Below are 22,826 nucleotides of genomic sequence, written 5' to 3'. Positions count from 1 at the left end.
ATTCGTATTCTTATGAAACTATCATCACCATCCATCTTCAGAACTTTTTCCTCTTCCCAAACTGAAACTCTGTACTCACAAAACAGTAACAACCTCCACCCCACCCCCATCCCTGGCAACCGCCATCCTACTTTCTGTCTCTAGAATTTGATTATTCTATGTACCTCTTATAAGTGGAATCATATAATATTTGACTTTTTGTAGTTAGCTTATTTTACTTAGCATGATGTCTTCAAGATTCATCCATGTTGTAGCATGTATTAGAATTTCCTTCCTTTTTAAGGCTAATATTCTGTTGTATGTATATACCACATTTGTTTATCCATTGATCTGTCGGTGGACTCTTGAGTTTCTTCCACCTTTTGGCTATTATGCATAATGTTGCTGTGAACATTGGTGTACAAATATCTGTTCAAGTCCCTGCTTTCAATTCTTTTGGGTATATACCCAAAATAGCTTTGCTGCTGGATCATGTGGTAATTCTGTGTTTAATTTTTTGAGGAATTGCCATATTGTTTTCCACAGCAGCTGCACTATTTTACATTCCCACCAGTAATGTGCAAGGGTTCCAATTTCTGCACATCCTCACCAACATTTGTTATTTTCTGAGTTTTTTTGGTAATGGCCATCTTAATGGGTGTGAAGTGGTATTTCATTTTGGTTTTGATTTGCATTTCCTTAATTATTGATGATGCTGGGCACCTTTCCATGTGCTTAGCCTTTTGTATATCTTCTTTGGAGAAATGTCTGCTCAAGTGCTTGGCCTGTTTTTTAATTGGTTCGTTGTTTATTTTGTTGTTGAGTTGCAGGAGTTCTTTATATGCATATTAACCCCTTCTGATTTGCAAGTATTTCTTCCAATTCCATTGCCTTTACACTCTATTGATAGTGTCTTTTGTGCAAAAGACACTGTTAGTGTCTGTAATAATTAGTGTCACTAATTATTAATTTTGATGATGTCAAATTTATCTACTTTTTTGTTGTTGCCTGTGCTTTTAGTGTTATATCCAGGAAATCATTGCCAAATCCAATGTCATAAAGCTTTTCTCCTATGTTTTCCTCTGAGTTTTATAGTTTTAGCTCTTAATGTAGGTCTTTGATCCATTTTGAGTTAAATTTTGTATGTTGTGTAAGGTAAAGTTCCAACTTAATTCATTTGCATGTGGATGTCCAGTTTTCCCAGCACCATTTGCTGAAAAGCCTATCCTTTCCCCATTTTGAATGGTTATGGCACCCTTGTCAAAAAATCATTTTTTGGTTTTATGTATATGGGAGAGTTTATTTCTGGGCTCTCTTCTATTTCATTAGTCTGAATGTCAATGCCACACCGTTTCAGTTACTGCAGCTTTTTAGTCAGTTTTGAAATCAGGAAGTGTGAGACTTCCAACTTTGTTCTTTTTCAAGATTGTTTTGGCTATCGATGGTCCCTTGAGATTCCATATGAATGTTAGGATAGATTTTTCTATTTCTGCAAAACACATTTGTTGGAATTTTTCTAGGAATTACATGAATCTGTACATTGATGTGGGTAAATAGCTTGCAAATGTGAAAGTTTATTCTAATGCTGAATCCTACACTAAATGATGGTATCCAAATGGCAAATATAGGAAAGATCTAAGCCGTTTAATCTCATGTTTAAAAGCTTAATGGGAGGAAATGTTATCAAAGTGTCTACTAACTGTCTGAAGGAAGAGTTTTTGCTGAAGGCAACTTAGAAAGATTTTTGGGTGTGAATGCTTCTTGGCAGATTTGTTATATAATCTGATTAAGTATTGTCTTCTGAAATTGCTTAATTATATAAATGACTCTTTTGAACACCCAAAAGAACTTAATAGAAATTGCAAGGGTTGTGGAAAAATAAATTAAAATGCACTGACAGAATTTATGAATTCAAAACGAAAACTTACTTTGGAAAAGTAAAATTAAAAATGGTTCGCTGTGATCTTTAGTCAGTATTAGTTTTAATTCTAAAGAACATTATTAAAACTAGGAGAGGAACATGTATGTATGCTTAGAGAAATTCTTAATATGAAAAAGTTTGATTGATTTGAAATCTATTTGCATTATTACAAAAAATTTGAACTTTGCATGTGTCAGTGAAAACCAAGAGCTTTTAGATTAAAGTGATCATATCCTTAAAAATTATAATTTAAATGGTTCAAGTTATCAAATGCCAATTAACTGTGAGGAAGGAGTTTCTTTTAGAGAAAAAGTAAGAGAAATTCCTCTGCCATCTACTTATACAGTTTCTTCTCTATGGCGACTATCAGGAATTTGGGAAGTTCATTGTAAAAATGTCTTAATCAAATTAGCCATTTCATCTGTAAAACCTGATAGAATTAAGTTAGATTAGTGGAAGCTAGTTTACATTTGAAAAGCTTTTATTTGGAAGTTTTAAACAAATTTAGTATTTAATATCTTTCCTAATAATTTATATTTTCTTTTTCTTATATAAAGAAAATTTAAATGAAGTGTTCGAGCAAACCTCTTATAGCTATACCCAAATCCTCTCCAGTTTATTTGAATATGCTCTTCGAATAGTACCATATTTTGTGTGCATTGATATGTAAAGGATTGGAAACATACTTACTATTCCAGCTCATCCTTTTAGACTCAGCTCTACAGTTCCTTCAGATCTCCTTCCTAGACTCGTTTCCTCTCATCTCTCCTTCTCTTTCTACTTAGGTGCTTTCCTTCTCTGCTCATATATGAGCATTAAAATGTGTTTTTTAAGTTTGAGAGTTCTGTAGTCCTATTCTCATTTTTTTTATTCTTGAGACATTTTTTATATCCTTTCTGAACTTTGACTCTTGTGAATTTTTTTGGAGTATTTTCAAAAACAATTTAAGTTTGCTAATGGTATAAGAGAGTGATTTTAAAGAGTCAAATTCTTGTTTTGTCATCTAGCACTTTGTTGTCTCTCCACTAGAGAAAATGTGACTTTCTGAGGGTTCAATCTAACTCAGCAAGTCTTTTCCAGATTTTAGGATATGACTTTCTGTATTTTTTAGATTGTATTCTATACCACAAACGTTTTTCTTTGACCCAGGAACCAAATTAATTTTTAGAGGCTAAGCAACTTTTAAAGTTAAGTAAACTAGGACATTTCTCTTCATATTTCTTGAAAATTGGTGAAAATATTGTCCTCTCTGATAATCATCAAATACTATGATTTAGTGGTCTGTATCCGGTGTGTCCAGACTTTACATGGTTTGGTTCTTTTGGGATATTATTTAAATTTTAAATCCAAGGTGGTAGAATATAGAAAATATGTTTGGCTGTTGACCCCCCAAATTTAGAAAATTATTTTGCTATGGTGTTTTAAATATAGTAGAAATGATTAAATGTTATGATTTATTCATACAGTTGATATGTTATATGTAGTTAGTTTTGTGTTTGGGAGAGGAGCATACTTGTTTTGATTATGTATTGACTTTTGTATTAAGTTCATTAGATCCTCCTTTTGGTGTTTGTTTTGAAAGTAATTTATTGCTGAATATGCTCAAACCAGGGAATTTGATTTTGACCAGGAATGCAGTATTGATTAATCTGGTGAACTTGTTAAATGAAGGTTTCTTAAGAGAGTTTCTACTGTAATATAGTTTCTACTTCAAATATCTTACTATCGTATTTCAGAGATGGTATTTACACAGATGAGAATAACAGTATAGGCTTGTATATATGTTCAGGAGTGGTTGAGGTAAAGAGTTTATTGAAAGAAAGAATGACTAATAGTTAAAATTTCAGGAAAGACTTTATGGAGAAGTCCTAAGTTGTGGTGAGAGCTTTTTGAGAGGGTGTGGTATAAGCACAGATAATATGTGAAGGGGAAGTGTGCAAGTCATGTAGGGGAAAATGAGTAGCAAGCCTAGTGTGCTTTGAGCTGGGTTCATGGAAGCAAATGATGGGAGACACTTATAAAGTTAAATTGGGGCTTATTATGGAGAACTTTAATATTCAGCTGAAGGAATCAGAATCATAATTTTTTTGTCTGAAAGGAACTTTAGGAGCTATTTACAACGAATCATTTTACAGAAATGGAAACAAATTTGTACTCAATCTTTTTTTTTTTTTTTCCCTGAGGAAGATTTGACCTGAGCTGACATCAGTTGCCAATCTTCCTCTTTTTTTTGCTTGAGGATGATTAGCCCTGAGCTAACATCTGTGCCAATCTTCCTCTATTTTGTATGTGGCTCGCTGCCACAGCATGGCTGACAAGTGGTGTAAGTCTGCTCCTGGGATCCGAATCTGCGAACCTGAGCTGCTGAAGCAGAGCATTTGGAACTTTAATTACTCGGCCACAGGGACAACCCCTGTACTTAATTTTGTAGGCAAGAGAGAGCCTCACTTGAAGGCTCATTTTTGAATTAGGCAGTGATTTTTAGGGAGATTATTCTCTTCTCCTTTGTAGGAGTCATAGAATTGGAAGCCAGGCGTTTTGTTAGGATATTGTTATGTATGATGACTTGAACTGCTATGGTGACAAATGGGAATAAAAGTGGAGGGATTAGAGAAGGAATAATTAAGTATTAATCCTTTCACTAAGTGTTGGTCAGACAGAAGACTTTTAGGGTGTTGTGACTCAAAGAGTTTTGTAGACTGTCTTGTTTTAAACAAGTCTTTGTTTTGATAAGGCATAGTCCCATTTGTCCACTTGGGGGCGAAGTATACTGGGCTCCCTTCTTAGTGCCACTGTAGCCTCTACTTTTTCACTGTTTTAACTGATTCTACACTCTTGTTTCAAAGAGGTTACAGTTAGTTTCAATGAATTCAGTGGGAACAGGTTATTTGTATCAGTTGATGGTGGTTTTTGTGCATTTTTTTTCATCTATTTTGCTCTTTATTGCTATTTCTCCATTGATTTTTTTTTAAATTTTTTGTTTATTGCAGTAACATTGGTTTATAACATTGTATAAATTTCAGGTGTACATCATTATACTTCTATTTCTGCATAGATTACATCATGTTCACCACCCAAATACTTACAACCCATCACCACACACATGTGCCGAATTATCCCTTTCGTCCTCCTCCCTCCCCCCTTCCCCTCTGGTAACCACCAATCCAATCTCTGTCTCTATGTGTTTGTTTATTGTTGTTATTATTTACTACTTAATGAAGGAAATCATACGGTTGTGCATTTGAGTAGTAAGTTCTTTTTCTGTCTCCAGGGGAGTGGGAGTGTGAGCTGTTCAATCATGCTGACCTCCATCTATCACAGGAGTTCTGTTATACCACATATGAAGGTTTTACATTAATAAGAGACTTTGATTCGGAAGAATAAAAAAAATTGGCAGTGGAAGGGTGATAAAAATATCTCAGATATAAGCTATAATCTGAAAATCTTCTACAGACTGACTTTGGTTTATGGGTAAAGGGATAATCTGTATTATAACTATAAGCATTTTAAAGTTCGGGTATCTGTATGGCCATTATCTGATTATTGGAGGAATGGAACATTTGGAGAGAACAGATGAATAATTAGAGTTAACATGTATTGAGTGTGTACTCTGTGCCAGGTGCTGTGCTTAATGCTTTATCTTGTTCTCTTTTTTAATACTCTGAACAATCTTGAGTTACTTCTCCTTATTATACAGATGAGGGAATTAAGACTTAGGAATTATTATTAAATAATACTTGTACTCACAAGGGCAGAGGTAATCAACTATCTGGGAGGTTATGAAAGTTTTCATATAGAGGCAGTGATACTTAACCTGAATTTTGCAGGATGAGTAAGAGTTTAGCAGTTGCATTCTGCATTGAAAAGTGAGCATCTCCTGTAATTGGAACAGTGTTAATAGTGGCTCCGTGGCATGAAATGAGTTGGTCTGTTCAGAAACTGTCAGCAGTTTTTATGGCTAGGGAGTCTGGTGTGGTATCCGGGCCGCTGGGAGAGGTTGTGAGCAGCCAGATACTAAAGGGGCTCTTCTGTATGCTTTGCAAAGAAGTTTTGTTTATTTATTTTTTAAACATGGACGTTGGGGAATCTTTGAAGGGATTTATTCGGGAGAGTGTTTTGAACAGTTTATGTTTTCCCCTTATTTTTAATGATTTAGTCTATTTGGCAGTTTCAGTTCTTGAACTTAGTTTTGGGGCTAAAATATCCCTCAAAGAGAGATTTTTTCCCCACTTTTATATTAGAAAGAAATTTCTGCAGATATTATTAGAATCCAAGAACATCACAGCAGTTTACCTGCCTACTGTTTAGTGGGTTTGAATATGGAATAATGTAAAATATTTCTCTTTAAAGCCTGCTCAGGTTAACAGGTTTTACCACATAGCCAAAAAGTGTCTGGGTCTCTCTTAAGTAACCCTCAACATGCTGCTTGTCAAAGCTCAGCTTTTATAGTTTCTAATCAACATTGTCGATATTTTGTTATTGTAAGAGTGTAGGCTGAATTCACTGTGGCAAAACATTTTAAAAATTATAGTTATTTTTGAATAGTAATACATTCAAATGGTATGAAATGATATGCAATAAAAAAACTCCTTCTTACCCCTGCCCATCACCTACCCAGTTCCCTTCCCCGGAGACAACCATAATTACTGATTTCTTTATATTCTTCTGGAGATATAGGTATTCCAGAGATTGTGTAGGTAACTCTGCTGTTACCTATACAATCAAATATATTTTATATGTTCTCACCCCTTCGCTTTACTTTTGTACAAATATAGCATACTTGAAACATTGTGCTATACCTTGCTTTGTTCAATTAACAATACATTTTGGAGATTGTCTCATATCAGTACATAAAGAGCTTCTTCAATCCGTTTTTAATAGCTGCATAATATTCCATAGTATAAATTTACATATTTGACTAGTTTCTCATTTGGTGGTTATTTAGATTATTTCCAGCCTTTTGCTGTTATAAGCAAGATTGTAGCAAATGACCTTATTATATGTTATTTTATACATGTGTGGATATCCTTGTAGGATCAATTTCTAGAGGTGGAATTTCTAGTCAAAAGCTGTGGGTATTTATAATTTTGAAAGTAGAGATGTTTAAATAAATTGAAGGTATGGAATTTTGTATATTATTTACCCACAATGGACTCTCACTTCAAAACAAATGGAAAGCTAAGAATTAGACTTATAATTGCTAAGATATTAGTGAAATCCTTATATAATTCTCTTTACATTGCAGGTATACAAAACTAGGATATGCTGGAAATACAGAACCACAGTTTATCATCCCTTCCTGTAAGTATTTCTTATAAGCCACAAATAAGCTGATTTAAAGGTCTTTTGCTTAATAATTAAAGTAAAAGAGAGAGTCATTTCTGACACTCTGTAAGATTTAGTCCTTGAAAAACGTAGTTTGCCTAGTTCTAAGCGTGGCCTCATTTTTGCACCTCTGAATGTTCATTCCAGTTTTCTCTTTAGCTCTTCATTTACCAAATCTACCAGGTATCTCTTTTTAAAGACAAAAATGAATGAGCTGATAATTAAACAATTTTCTGCTTTGAGGGTATTGCTGTTGACAGTGTGTGGGTGTAACTATTAAGTAGTGCACCCCCCATTACACACCTATGAAGACTGTGCGTTGATTTGTGGATATGAGCATTGTTTGCAGGGCCTGTGCTTGTTGACATCCCTGACAAGAGCCCATGTTTCAAAATAAGGACAGCATCTCATCTTAACGAGATATTGACTTCAGCTGTTTTCTAATATCTTACAACCATACTTAACAGTGTTTTGTTTATCCTATTTTTGTTAACTTCACTTTTGCTGACCATCACCTTTCAGTAGTTTGTTTTTTAATACTTTTTAAAAAATACTCTCACATTTGGTTTGTTAGTGTTCTTATTTGTTAGCATGGGTTATGTATCTGGTCCTTGATGGGCATACTTTTGTGCTTGTGACTTTCAAACAATTCACATTTTGTAGGTTATGTAGTAACACCTCTGATCTACTTGTCCTCCTGCCAAATTAAGAGTTTAGCATATCAGATGACAAGCCTTTCGAGATATTGCTTGGTGGTGCTAACTCCTAGATGGTTTAATTTTGGGAATGCCACTAGTTTTGCACAGTAGTAGTTATGTGGCTGTTTGAGTATTTTTGTGTATTATATTCTTATTAATTTATGAAAATAAGGAAATGGAAAAATAAACATGCAGAAAGTAGTGAAAACAGCTTAGGTTTCAAAATTAGTGAAGTTGAGAACAAGGTAGAAATTATTAGGCTTGTCAAAAACTGCAGATCTTTAGTCTCATTTGGGCACTCATTGGACATGGACAGGTCAATTGTTTTGTCATTTGTATAGCAAGAACAAAATTAAATGTGTGAAATATGAGAAATACACTGTCAAAATTGTACCTAAAAGAGGAGCTTTTATATATTTTTTTCACTTTTGCACTTCTGATATATTTTTCGTATACTTTTTAAGGAATTGATTATGTAAGAACTTAGGTTGCTACCTAAATCTAATTCTTTAATACCCAAAATGGATTTTAGGTGACACTGATGAAATAGCTCATTCACGTGAGTATAGTGGTCTTAGTTTAGTGGTACTATTGTCTTTTTCCGTGTTTTATTCGTGCATATTTGTTGTCTACACTGAAGGACAGGTTTGCTTTTCTTTACTTTTTTCCCATACTTATATGTCAATATATTGATAGTTTGTTGTTTATTTTGAGAACTTGCTGACAAATATTGGCTCTATTGCTGACTAATATGGAAGTACTTTTGTGGACTAGTACTTGACTTTAGCTATATTTGAGTTTAGTGTTAGACCACTGTGTATGCTTGTATTAGTTTCCTAAGGTTGCCAAAACAAAGTACCAAACACTGGGTGGCTTAAAACAACAGAAACTTACAGTTCTGGTGGAGGCTAGGTCCAAAATCCAGCTATCAGCGGGGCCATGATCTTGCTGACAGCTCTAGGAGAGAAACGTTCCTTGCCTCTTCCAGCTTCTGGTGTTTGCTGATAATCCTTGGCATTCCTAGGCTTTTATATGCATCACTCTAGTCACGTGGCTGTCTTCTCCCGTGTGTCTTCACCTTGTTTTCCTTCTGTGTGTGGATGTTTTTGTCCATCTTTCCCCTTTTTATAAGGACGCCAGTCGTACTGAGTTAGGACCCACACTAATAACCTCATTGTAACTTGAAAGACCCTATTTCCAAATAAGGTCACATTCTGAGGTACTAAGGGTTAGGACTTCAACATATCTTTTTTGGGGGGACACAATCCAACCTGTAAAATGCTGATTTTGTAATCTCTTAATTTGTAATCTTTTATAAGGCATAATGCTGTGATTAAATGTTTATTTCAGGAGATTACTGATGTGTTAGCTTTCAGTTTTGCAAAATTTGGTTTTGCTTATGTTCTTAAGTAGCTGTGTCTTTGTTGGAGGCCCGTATAATTTTGATCTTTTGAACCTTAGAATCTCATCACCATTGTATCCATTCTCTATTTCATCTCTTTGCGAAAATATGCAGTTTTAGTTTTATTGTCTTTCTTACGAGAAGTTGCAGCATGTTAAAAATTCATTTACACTAGATTTCTGATTTTGGAGTTTTTTTCGCCCAGCCCATTTCAATGCTGCAGGTGCAGTGTTTATAATTAGCAGATACAGTCGTTGCCACTGATGAGCATGGATATTTGACCTGGAAAGCCTGTAGATATCGTTCAAAGTTATTTTCATATCTTTGTTTTCCAGGAAATTTATAGTGAGCCATCTGGATGTCTCTGTACATTATAAATAAGTTGCTAGAGAAGCTCTCTAACATATAGAAGGAGTAGACTGTGGATTTAGAATTTCTTTCCTTCAGTATTTTCTACCCACCTTATTAAGGGTATAATTGTTATTAAATGAAAGTGTAACAGTTGAAATGCCAGATCAACTTAGGAGCATGTAGATCGTTATTTTGAATGAAGGACTACATAACTTGAAGGATTCAGAAACGTATAGCTTAATTAAGAAATATATAATAAGTTTTAGATCTAGAACTGTAGACTGGATTTCTGAAATTATTTAAGGGGATTGTTGTGGCTTTTACCTAAATAGTTTGAAATTTCCTTTTGTATATGTTATTAAAGTTTAACAGATCCCTCTGCCTGTATTATGCTTAAATTACTAGCCCATAATAGTGCAAATAGGATAGAAATATGAAGAAAGCTTTTTAAAAAAAGTTCCCCTTGCAATTTTTCTATTTTTGTTTGTTAGTGTTTTTCAGTTTTTTCTTTCTGATTGTCCATCAAGCATATGTTAACTTGGTGGGATTAAGATTTTACTCAAATCAAAATAGATCTTACATAGGTTTTAAATGTATAGCTGAAGCATTCCCACAGCAGTGTTTCTTTTTTTGGTGTTTTACATTTGAGGACTTGTCTCTGGGTGGAGATTGCGATTTCATCATGTTAAATGAATTTTGTCATCGGTTTCTTAGGACCTTTGTGCTTTAGTTTGACAGTTTAAATATACTAGATCATGTTTTGTTAATAACATTTTATAATGGAAGAAGTATAAGTTTAAAATTTGGCTCACTTGAAAAAAATAAATTTTTTGACATGTATAAATAACTTTTATTTTAAAGGTATTGCTATTAAGGAGTCAGCAAAAGTGGGTGATCAAGCTCAAAGGAGGGTGATGAAAGGTGTCGATGACCTAGACTTCTTCATTGGTGATGAAGCAATAGAAAAACCTACATATGCAACAAAGGTATATTTTTATGATTTTTATAAATAATATTTTCTTTCAAAAAATTGGTTTGTTCAGTGAGTGTGCCATCAAGAATTTTACTCAGTTTTGCAGCTATGACATACAACTATCTACTGGGGCTTTGGGGAAAAAATAAATAAAATTATAAAAAAAAATAAAATAAAAAGAATTTTACTCAATTATAGGCCTAATACCCTCAGTCTCTTCACAATAAAAATTCTTTATTCCCTGTGGTCCCTCCTAACCTTGTTTTAACACTACTGTTTTTTTTTCCCCAAGAGGAAAATTTTAGCCCATTAAGGGTACAGTATTTACTTTTCCATACCCACTAGATCTCAGAACCATCAATGTGACTGGCTTTCTCTTACCTCCACATTGCCACATCTAGAGACATTTCCCTCCCGTCTTTATTCAGACCCATACCATTTCTCTCCTTTTTGAAGCTTATGCCATCTGGAAGTGCTGCTCTCTTTCTCCCTTTTTTTCTTTTTCCCATTCTCATTCTCTACCCTTCTTCCTCCCTCTCCTTTTTTATTGAGGTATAATTTATATATGGTAAAATAAGTGAGTCTTAATTATACAGTTAAAAAATTTTTGTGCCTAAAATCACAAAAGTTCAGGATATAGAGCAAATCTAGTAACCCAGATGATTTCCTTGTGCCTACTCCCGCAGTTACCACCCACACCCACACCAAAAGGTAAACATGACCTTTGTTATCTTATTTTTAGACACTGAGTTTGCCTAATTTGCAGATTTCCTCCTTTGTACCTCTTTTCTTTCCTTTTCATAATTTATTCATTAATGAACAACTACCCAGTGTAAAAATTTTAAAGTATTGAGAATAGAATGGTAAATAAGAATAATGGCTTCCTTGACTTCACGGTTATTATAATGTGGAGGAAAGAAAGACATTGAAGAAATAATTAGAAATGTTATGGGGGTTAGAAAAAGGAAAGTACAGGATGCTCTGGGAATATATATCAGGAGTAGCTAACCTATTTTGTGAATTCAGAAAAGTCTTTGAGGAGCAAATCTTTTTTTTTTTTTTTTTTTTTTATTTATTTTTCCCCCCAAAGCCCCAGCAATTGTTGTATGTCATAGCTGCACATCCTTCTAGTTGCTGTATGTGGGATGCGGCCTCAGTATGGCCAGAGAAGCGGTGCGTCGGTGCGCGCCCGGGATCCGAACCCGGGCCGCCAGCAGCGGAGCGCGCGCTCTTAACCACTAAGCCACGGGGCCGGCCCTGAGGAGCAAATCTTTTAAGCTGAGACTTGAGGAATAAAATAGGAGTTAGCTGGGTGAATTGTGTAGGCAAGTTTTTTTTTAGGCAGAGACTCTAATGTTCAGGAAGGCTTTAAGTATGATGGAGCCTGGAACTGAATGACTAATATGCCTGAAGCATAGAGAATGAAGTGGAAAGAAGTGAGGAAGCTAGATAGGTAGGCCAGGACAGGATTGTTGGAAGTGTTAGGTCACGTTAAAGAATTTGAATTCTGTCCTATGGGTAACATTAATGCCTTTGACTAGAGGAATAATGTTAGTGAGTAAAAGCACAAATATTGAAGTCTGTTTCCTTGGGCTAGAGTTTTGGCTGTGCCATTTTCTAGCTTTGTGATATTATTCAGTGACTTAATCTTTCTGAGTTTCAGTTTCTTTATCTGTAAAATGAAGATATTATTAATACTTCAGAATTGTGGGGAAGTTTAATGAGATAATGCATATAAAACAATTGTTATGATGCTTTGAACATAGTGACTACTTAATGTGTATTGGCTGTTTTTATTATTTGGGGAAACAGCTTGATTCTTGGAAGACTAGACTATTGTAAAAGGTAAGGTGACTTGGACTACAGTGATGGCAGTGGGGATAGAAACAGATGGAAATCGTGCATGTATCACACACACACACACACACACACACACACGTGCAAACGTTTAACTTTTATCATGGAAAACTTCATATACAAAAGGAGAGAAAGGAATATAATGAACCCTCGTGTGCTCATCACAGAGCTTTATCAATCTATGGCCAACCTTATTTGGCACATTTCTCCTTGATAAATGCAGCGTTTATGTATTGTGCAATTTTTGTCTTTGTATATATCTTTTTCTGTTCTCTATCTACATGTTCTTCCTTCCCCTTGCCAAGAAAACAAAATTGACAAGGTTGCTCCTTTAAGACCTTGCTTTGATATGACTTCAGTTATATAGGAATATGAGTCTTCCTATTTTCCGTCAGAAGCCAAGTTGGTCATCTTGTCCTACATTATTTCTTTCAAAATTTGCAATGTAATATTTGTATCTGTTTCTTCGCTAGACTGAGCTTCTTGTGGGCAGGATGTTCATATCCTTAGCATTTGTGGCAATGGTTCACAGTAGGTGCACAATAATAATTGATGAATAAATGAATAAATAACACTTAGAACATTGAAATATGCAAACCTCCAGTAACGTTATTAAATGAATAATGTAGTAAAATACACTTTTTCCTTCCCTAAAGCAAACTGAGGAGTAGAAATCATTTTATAGGTATAATGCCTTAAAACATATCTAAAAGGCTAGGGTGAAATGGGGATATTAGGGATTAAGAGATATGACGTTTGGTGATTGACTAAATGACTGCAGGATGTTTACTTGTTCATTCAATAACCCATGCAGCCTCAGGGATTGAGTGTGTACTATGTGCATGGAACTATATTTGTTTCCTTTTCTGTTAATATATATGCTTTAAATTTTTTGCCTAAATTTCTAATTTGCTTGTTTAAGAAATTCTTCGTATATTCAGAATACTAATCTTATGTTAGGTATATGTGTTGTGGAACTATATTTTATTGCAGAGATTCACAGACTTTTTCAATGCCCTTAGTGTCTCAGTAAGATTTTTTACAATGCCACCTAGACCAAAAGAAATGTCTGACAGTTCTGTTTGTGAAGTAGCTAGGTCTGAGCAACTCAGTAGCCATTTGAAAAAAGTAAGACACTTATTTGAAAGGACAATATTTTTATTTAGTTGTTAAATAATCACAGTGACTATTAGCATGCATGTGCCTGTTAGGCAGTTCACAGTTTCTCACACTTGAAATCAGATTGTACACCACCACCTTCATTTCTTATTTCACATGGATTTTTTGAGGGAGGTACTTGGTTTTTATCATAGCAACTGCTGGCAACCCAGCTTTTCAAAGAAGTGATGTTATTGAAAGGAATATAGAATGATCTGATGTTGACACTGAACTACTAGTAGGTATGCAGTGTCGAACTTATTTCTAGTATCACTTTATTTCCCTGGAAAATTTAAAATACTTTGTGGTGTCTTTGTGAATTTGCTGCAGTACCCTGGGCTCAGTTTTGGAAGCATGGTTCTAAATATGTACAACTTTTCTTATAAAATTTTGCATGCTTGATTTATGATTATTCTTGTTCTATACCTACCAACTGTGTTTTATATTAGGTACACAACAAATATATATAGGCACACAACAAATATTTGTGAAAGAGCTAATAAATTAAAGATTAAGGAACCTGTAATAAACTATAATTTTCATAGGCTTAATTTTAATGGGTTAAGTTTTCCCATTATTACAAAATTTGCAGAAATCCAGAAAGACCAGTACAGTGACCTTCCACCTCGATTTAGCAATTTTTAACATTTTGACATATTTTCATTATGTTTTTTAATTGAACCATCTGAAAATATGTTGTAGAAATAATTTTATTTATCTCTACATAGATAAGTGTTTAGCTGCTAAGAATGATCTACAGTATCGCTGTCACGCCTAAGAAATGCTATCCTTATCTATCCACTGATGATATCCCTGGGGTTTTTTTTTTAGTAGTTTTATTTATTTTTGATATTAATGAGATTTAATTTGTGTTTTGTTTTTCGTTTTAATAGTGGCCAATTCGCCATGGTATAGTTGAAGATTGGGACTTGATGGAAAGGTTTATGGAGCAAGTGATTTTTAAATATTTAAGGGCAGAACCTGAAGACCATTATTTTCTTTTGGTAAGTACAAATTATAATTTCACCGAAGAAATTTTTGAAGAAACTTAATGAGAAAGTTTTCATCACGTCTGTACTCACTAGGGCATACTTTGTTTATTAAATTGTCATGTGTCTAAAAGACTTTGTTATAAAGCTGCATCATCTTTAAGACCATACAGTCCTGGGTTCCAAGAGAGTAGGAATATGTTGAAGCACCAAAGTTTAGGCACTTAAGAAGTTCTTTTGATAATATGTAATCTTGATGATAGGAAAAGTAAGTAAGGTTCAGAAGAAAGTTGGAAACATGGCACTTTCCTTTTTTTAATAGCTAGTGTGATTATTATTTCATTTGTAATTCTTGGTAACAAAAATGCAATATAATATAATTTTTAAATTTTTTTCTTATTTTTACCAAAGCGATGCATGTTCATAGCTTAAAAAAATCAAATGCTTTGAGATGTAAAACAAAAACAATAGCACTCTCCTTCCTCACCTCTCCCAACCATTGATTCGTATTCTGCAGAGGCAAATACTTTAAACTTTTAAAGAGCTTTTCTTGATAATTATCTCATAAATTTAAACATGTTTCTTCTATTTCTTGGTGTTTTTTTTTTTTTTTTGTTGAGAAAGATTTGCCCTAAGCTAACATTTGTTGACAATCCTCCTCTTTTAGCTTGAGGAAGATTGTCCCTGAGCTAACATCTGTGCCTATCTTCCTCTATTTTGTGTATGGAACACCACCACAGCATAGCTTGGTGAGCGGTGTGTAGGTCCACGCCTGGGATCCAAACCTGTGAACCCCACGCTGCCGAAGCAGAGCATGCGAACTTTACTACGCCACCGGGCCGTCCCCCTTGTTTGCTTTTTTAAATATTAGACACTATCTACAAACTTCCTAGTAGGAAAGATGAGAATTCTCTTCTTTTCCTTTTATCCCCCTTCTCTTAACACAAAATTCCTGTCTTCTCCCCTTCCCCGCAATATAGTTACATCATAATTTTTTGTTAAATCAATATTCTATATTTTATTATGGTGATTTGTAAATATTGTTTATGGCTGGACCACATAAAGTTGAAAGAACTTTACAATGAACACCTGTATACCCACAACCTAGACTCAACAATTAATTTTACTATAATTGCCTTCTGACATCTATCGGGTTATCTGTCCATCACTCCATCTTATCTTTTTAATCACTTCAAAATGAGTTTCAGATGGAATCTTTTCACCCCTTGATACTTCAGCATGCATATCATCAACTAGAGTTCATTATTTGTTTACAGTTTTTTTAATATAACATTTACATGCTATAAAATACACAAATTTTAATCTTACCACTCTATAGGTTTTGAGCAGGCATTGGCAAACTTTCTCTACAGGACCAGATAGCAAATATTTTTGGCTTTTTGGGCCATATGGTCTTGGTCGTAGCTACTCAGCTCTGCTGATGTGGCAGGAAAGCAGCCATAGATAATACTTAAATAAATGGATTTGGCTGTGTTCCCATAAAATTGTATTTACAGAAACAAGTGGTGGACCGCATTTGCTCAGAATGCATGATGTAGTTTGCCCATCCCCTGTTTTAGACAGATGCATACATCTGGGTAATCTAGACCCTTATCAAGATATAGAATATTACTATCAGCCTGGAAAGTTATCTCACACCTTTTCCTGGTTAATCCCTAACCCCATGTCCTAGAGGAAATCACTGTTCTGATTTTTTCCAGCACGGGTTGGTTTTGCCTATATTTGAGTTTCATATGAATGGAGTCTTTGGGTAAGACTTCAGTCAGCATAATCCTGAGATTCATCCATGTTATTGCATATACCAGTAATTCGTTGCTTTTTGTTGCTGGGTCATATTTCATTGTATAAATATGCCTCACTATCCATTTTCCTGTTGATGATCATGTGGGCTGTTTCCACTTTTTGATTATTATATGAATATTTTGGCTCTTGTGAACATTCTTATACAAGGCTTTTTGGGGACATATGTTTTCATTTCTGTTGTGTAAATACGTAGATATGGAATTGCTGCGTCGTAGGGTAGGCGCATGATTGGTTTTACAGAAAACTTTCAGAACTTTTTCCAAGGGGTTCTACCTTTTCACACACCCACCAACAATGTGTCAGTGATCTAGTTGCTCTACATTCTATCCAACATTTGGTGTGTCAGTTTTTCTAATTTTAGCCATTCTGGTGAGTATCTAAGATTTCTCGTTTTGGTTTTAATTTGCATTTTCCTGGTAACTAATGATGTTGAGCACTTTTTCTTGTGGTTATTAGTTACTTGTATATTTTCCTTTGTGAGGTCCTCAGATTATTGTATATAGAATTTCTGTTTATCCTGGAGTTCATAATTTAACTGCCTTGGTTTTTTAGTTTGCTTAATTTTGTATGTACCTATCACTAGTTCTTGAACACGGTTCCAAAACTCTTCTAAATAAGTTTAAACACATTTATATAGTAGTTAAGCTGTTAAAGGTTTTATATATGGAAAAAGTCTACTCCTAGTGTTTTTGTTTTTTACTTTCTTTATAGTGTCTTTTGAAATTAAAAAACATTTAATTTGTAATGAATTCAAGTTTTATCAGTCTTTCTCTTTGTAATTTTTGCTCTTTAAATTTAAGGAATCATTCCTTACCTCAAGGTCAAAAAAATAATTCTTCTGTATTTCTTAAAGTTAAAAGTTTTGCCTTTTGTGTTTAAATATTTGAGATAACACAAAGGATTGGATTGTCAAATCAGACTCATAAGAATCAGAGGTCTTACCCAGTTTCAAACTGTAATAATTTAAACAATTTAATCATGAGGCCTAGTGGAAACATGAAGTCCAGGATTGTGAGTGCTGTTCCCTAGATCCTTTCTAGGGTGTACTCTGGCCCAGACTTAACCCATAGGTTTCTAAGTGATGAATATAGTCACATAACTTAAACTGAAGAGAACTGTGTAAACTTCTCCATTTTATACTCTTAACAATTATATAATGTCTATACCATTTTCCAGGAAGCTGTGCCATAAATGTGTAGAATCTTGGCTTATTTACTGTAATTGTAGACAAACCAGGTATATCCTGCTAAAAGCATTACACAGATGAGGATTCTTCCACTAGTAAATACCATTGGTATATTTGCCTAGAGGTCTGTCATTACCATGGTTTATTTTACAAGGTGATTTGACTGGGTCTTCTCCCTTTCTCCCTCCTTCTTCCCATTCTCAAACGTTTACTCCTTAATGAGTGGTATGACATAGCAATTCAGTTTATTTTTCTTTTTTTATGTGATAACCATATTGTTTTCGTATGTGTATAGATCTGTTTGAGTTCTGTAGTTTTTCTTATGGTCTCTGTGTCTATCTTTGTACCTCTAAATTTAATGACTTTTAAATACAGTGTTTGAAATAAATTATTTCTTGCTTAAAAATTATCTATAAAGTTATCAAAATAATCTGATATTGTATATTTACAATGTTATTCAATTTAATAGACTGAACCTCCACTGAATACTCCAGAAAACAGGGAATATACTGCTGAAATAATGTTTGAGTCCTTCAATGTTCCAGGCTTGTACATTGCTGTGCAGGTAAGCAAGTTAATAAGTTAAGGTAAGTGTGACTCTTAAATTTTAATCTAGTTTAATTCACTCCTAAAATATATATATTTTTGCAACCTCAAAGCATATCATAGTTCTCTCCTGAATTGATAATTAGAAATCATATTATAGGAAATGGAGCTATTTAGTCAGTGAAAGAGAGATGTTAAAGGAAGTAAGTTAATGGTCTTTGGACATTTCAAGGCCTTTGACAGACAGAAATAAGGGAACTAATATTTATTGAGTATTTACTCCATGTCAGGAACTTACTATATACATATTCTTTTATCCTGGTAACGTTCATTGTGTCCATTTTTCACAGTGTGTTTTGATTGACTTACCTCTAGGTATTTTTGACCACCTTTTCCTTTGTGCCTCTCTGTATTCCATGTATCATAAATCCTTGTAATACTTTATTGCACTTAATTTGTATATATATATCTGTTTGGAACAGCTTCTCTGCCACCCCTTGGATCCGAACTCACCTCTTTCTTGTTTTTTTAACCCCATAGCAAATGTGATACCTGCCATATCACAAATGCTTTATAAGTATATAAACTATTGTGTAGTTCTGTTAACCTACAATGATTACGGTGTGATACTGTGTTAAAAAGGATAGCCTAGATATCTTTCTAGGTCCCTTTCTGCTATTATATTGTAAGTAGGTAAAATAAAGCCAGTTTAGCTCTGTTTTTAATTATTAATCATATATATTGTTTGAGGCTTGGATTGTATGAAATTTAGTTTTTTAAAAAAGAACTAGTTATGTTAATTTTTTTAATTTTCAAACTTTTTTTTAAAAAAGATTTTTCATAGAGAAATGTTATTTCATCTTTGTTTCCTAATTAAATCATAGTATTTGGAAGTGTGCATTGGCTTTTTCTGTGGTTAAATAACTTGCTACATATTCCTAAATGCATGTCACACTTAGAAAATTTGGAGCTAATCTTATAAGAGTGATACTTGTTTAGAGCAATCTATGTATTGAATAATTCTGGTGCTTGTGTACTTCTCTACCTTACTTTCATCTTACTTTGTAACAGGCTAGCCCATAGAAACATAGTTTAAGTCTTGGCAGTCTTAGTACTGTACTATTTCATGTTTGTCTTCTACATTTTTTGTCTTTAGGAGACAAATGGCCCTCACTAAAATATGGAAAATTTATAACTATCCCCCTAAAAGGAAATATAAGCCTATATGTTTGTCTTAATAAAATGTAGAATGTGAACAATTTTGTTGCATAACGTAAATTAATTTTATGTATTTTCTTTCTGAAGATATTACATTTAAAATTGAATGAAGTACTCCAGTAAAGTTTCTTTTCTATTAACTATTTATCTTTGTTTTTGTTTTTTGCGTATCTTATTTCTTTTTGTTCAAGGCTGTTCTTGCCTTAGCTGCATCCTGGACCTCGAGACAAGTAGGAGAACGAACGTTGACTGGTACAGTAATAGACAGTGGAGACGGTGTCACTCATGTCATTCCTGTGGTAAGGATATTTTAAAATTACTGAACAGGACATCAAATAACACATCTGGCAAAGTTAAATTTTATGAATTAATACCACTTTTTAGAAGTTTTAAAGATAACACTTTAAAAATTTGCTATAATTTGATCATTTGGTTAGCTATAGGTATATTTTGCTCAAATTATTATTAAAATTTTATAAACATATTCCAAAATGTTTCATTTGCTGTGGGTTTGTGCTGCAATTAGAAAATAATTTAAAAATTATTAGAAATAGTTTCTAATTCATAATTAAGAAATGATGAATTTCAGTATCTGGAATGGAAATATATTATGCCTTTCTTTACTTTTTTTTTTTTTTTATAATTTTATTTATTTTTTTTCCCCCAAAGCCCCAGTAGATAGTTGTATGCCATAGCTGCACATTCTTCTAGTTGCTGTATGTGGGACGCGGCCTCAGCATGGCCGGAGAAGCAGTGTGTCCGTGCCGCACTGGGCCGCCAGCAGCGGAGCGTGCGCACTTAACCGCTAAGCCACAGGGCCGGCCCTGTGCCTTTCTTTTCTTAAACATGGAATTCTGTTTTCCAGTTTGGATGTGTCAGTATGTGTTAGCCTGTTGATAGTGTCTCTTATCCTTATTTAACAGATTTCAGACTGGTGCCTAGGTTACCTAAATGTTAGTCTTAAGCACATGACCATTAATGACTTTTGGGGAATTATTTTTTTGAATAAAAAGCTCAAATTATAATTGTATGTTGTGGTTTGTATTTAGTAACGTATATTAAGAAAAATGCATCAAACTGTATTATTGTCAGAGAGAGCGTTTTTCTGCCAAGGCCAATTCTTAATGACATATTAGGTTTTTTATTGTGCCTAATTCAAAATAACTACTTGAATTCATACTAATCATTATTAGGTGGAGATATATAGAAAGATTTATCTTTTAAAATATTTTTTATATTATATTGATTATTGTGTAAGGATTGCAATTACTTTGAACTTTTACTTCTTCATTATTCTCATTCCTTTTTTTTTTTTTGAGGAAGATTGGCCCTGCGCTAACATCTGTTGCCAACCTTCCTCTTTCTCTTTTTTCTCCCCAAAGCCTCAGTACTTGTTGTGTATCATAGTTGTAGAGTTGTAGCTCTTCTGTGTGCTACCTCAGCATGGCTTGAATTGTAGCTCTTCTATGTGCTACCTCAGCATGGCTTGATGAGCTGTGAGTAGGTTTGTGCTCAGGATCTGAACCAGCGAACCCCGGGCCACGGAAGCAGAACATGCTAACTTAACTGCTACACCACCAGGCCAGCCTCTCATTCCTATTTTTAATGCATCAGGCAACCTCTGTTGAGGATTACATCGTCAGAGTGGCTACTTTGGGATTAGATGTCATAATCCACCCTCCTGATATCATAATAGTTTTAGTAATAACTGCCCTTTTTTTAATAACAGCTTTCTTGAGATATAATTCACACACCATGCAATTCACCCATTTAGAGTGTACAATTCAGCGATTTTTTTTTTTTTTTTGTATATTCAGAGTGCATCCCTCACCACAGTTGATTTTAGAACATTTTTATCATTCTAAAAAGAAACCCTGTAGCCATTAGCAGTCACTCTCCCTCTGATAACCTTAGCCCATGGCAACTACTAATCTACTTTCTGTCTGTATAGATTTGCCTGTTCTGGATATTTCATATAAATGGAATCATATGCTATGTAGTCTTTTGTGGCTGGCATCATTCACTTAGCCTAACATTTTCAAGATACATCCATGTAGGATGTATTGTACTTCATTTCCTATTATTGTCAAACAATATTTCATTGTATGAATATACCACATTTTATTTAGCCATTGGGGGATAATTTAATATCTTGGAAACTAGGATGTGTCCAAGGTTTGATGGCTTCTTATAGTTTAGTTGTCAGCATATTTTCCTTTCTCAGTGGTATATAGAGATTCTTAAAATTTTCATTTAAAATTCTCATTTAAACCTCAAAATCTATGATGGAGATTATTTTGTCCTTTGAGGACCTCAGTTTACTCATTATAAAATGCAAATAGTTTGTGGGGCTAGAATTTGAACTGGTTCTGTCTCACCTCACCCTTTTCTTAACATCTACACAACTAAGCAGTAATATCAATATCTTGATAATATTAGAATAGATAATTTGCAAATAGAAGTTATCAACATAAAAAAGAATGAATTTTAGTAAGGATATTAAGAATTGGGTATTCCTGTTCTTTTTTCCTGCTTTCCTTTGAATTAGTGGAGTAGCTTTTATAATTCCATTTTATCTTCTTTATTGATTTATTAGCTATGCTATACTTCTTTGTTATTATCATTTGCTTGGTTTTGGTGGTTGTTTTAGGGTTTATAGTAAACATCTTTAACTTATCACAATCTAATTATAAATAATATTTTACTATTTCATAAATAAGGACTGTACAACAGTATACTTCCCTTCTAATCTGTACTGTCGTTGTCGCTCATTTTACTTCTGTATGTTATAAACTCAATAGTACATTACTAATTTGTTTTGTTGTAAGTAGTATATTAGTTTTGCTAGGGCAGCCGTAACAAAGTACCACAGACTAAGTGGCATAAACAATAGAAAGTTAATTTTTTCACAGATATGGAGTTTAATCTGAGATCTAGGTGTTGGCAGGGTTGGTTTCTTCTGAGGCCTCTTTCTTTGGCTCGCAAATGGCCTTATTCTCCCTGTATCTTCACATGGTCTTCCCCCTGTGTCTGTGACCTAATCTTTTTTTTTTTTTTTTTTTTTTGTGGTGAGGAAGATTGGCCCTGGGCTAACATCTGTGCCAGTCTTCCTCTATTTTTTGTACGTGGGATGCCACCACAGCATGACTTGATGAGTGTGCCTAGGATCCAAACCTGCGAACCCCGGGCTGCTGAAGCGGAGTGTGTGAACTTACCAGTACGCCCCTGGGCCAGCCCCCCAATCTCCTTTTTTACATTAGTCATGTCAGATAAGGGCCCACTCTGATCACCTCATTTTAACTTAACTACCTGTTTAAAGACCTTATCTGCAAATACAGTCACAGTCTGAGTTATTGGGGGTTAGGACTTCAACATAGGAATTTTGGGAGGGGACGGACA

General features: G+C 34.2%; 1 protein-coding gene across 1 annotated transcript in view; it reads left to right on the top strand.

Annotated features, from left to right (window-relative positions):
• The window catches only part of ACTR3 (actin related protein 3), a 61,929-nt gene that overhangs the window by 16,662 nt on the left and 22,441 nt on the right, over positions 1-22,826 (top strand). The window contains exons 2-6 of the mRNA XM_004423884.3: positions 7,146-7,201; positions 10,538-10,662; positions 14,558-14,668; positions 18,133-18,228; positions 19,619-19,726. Coding sequence (XP_004423941.1) covers positions 7,146-7,201; positions 10,538-10,662; positions 14,558-14,668; positions 18,133-18,228; positions 19,619-19,726 — 496 coding nt within the window. The remainder of the gene's footprint in view (positions 1-7,145; positions 7,202-10,537; positions 10,663-14,557; positions 14,669-18,132; positions 18,229-19,618; positions 19,727-22,826) is intronic.

This window comes from Ceratotherium simum, chromosome 9 (genome assembly GCF_057802395.1).
Source record: "Ceratotherium simum simum isolate JZ-2026a chromosome 9, ASM5780239v1, whole genome shotgun sequence".
NCBI lineage: Eukaryota > Metazoa > Chordata > Mammalia > Perissodactyla > Rhinocerotidae > Ceratotherium > Ceratotherium simum.
This window is presented reverse-complemented; position numbering and strand designations above follow the sequence as displayed.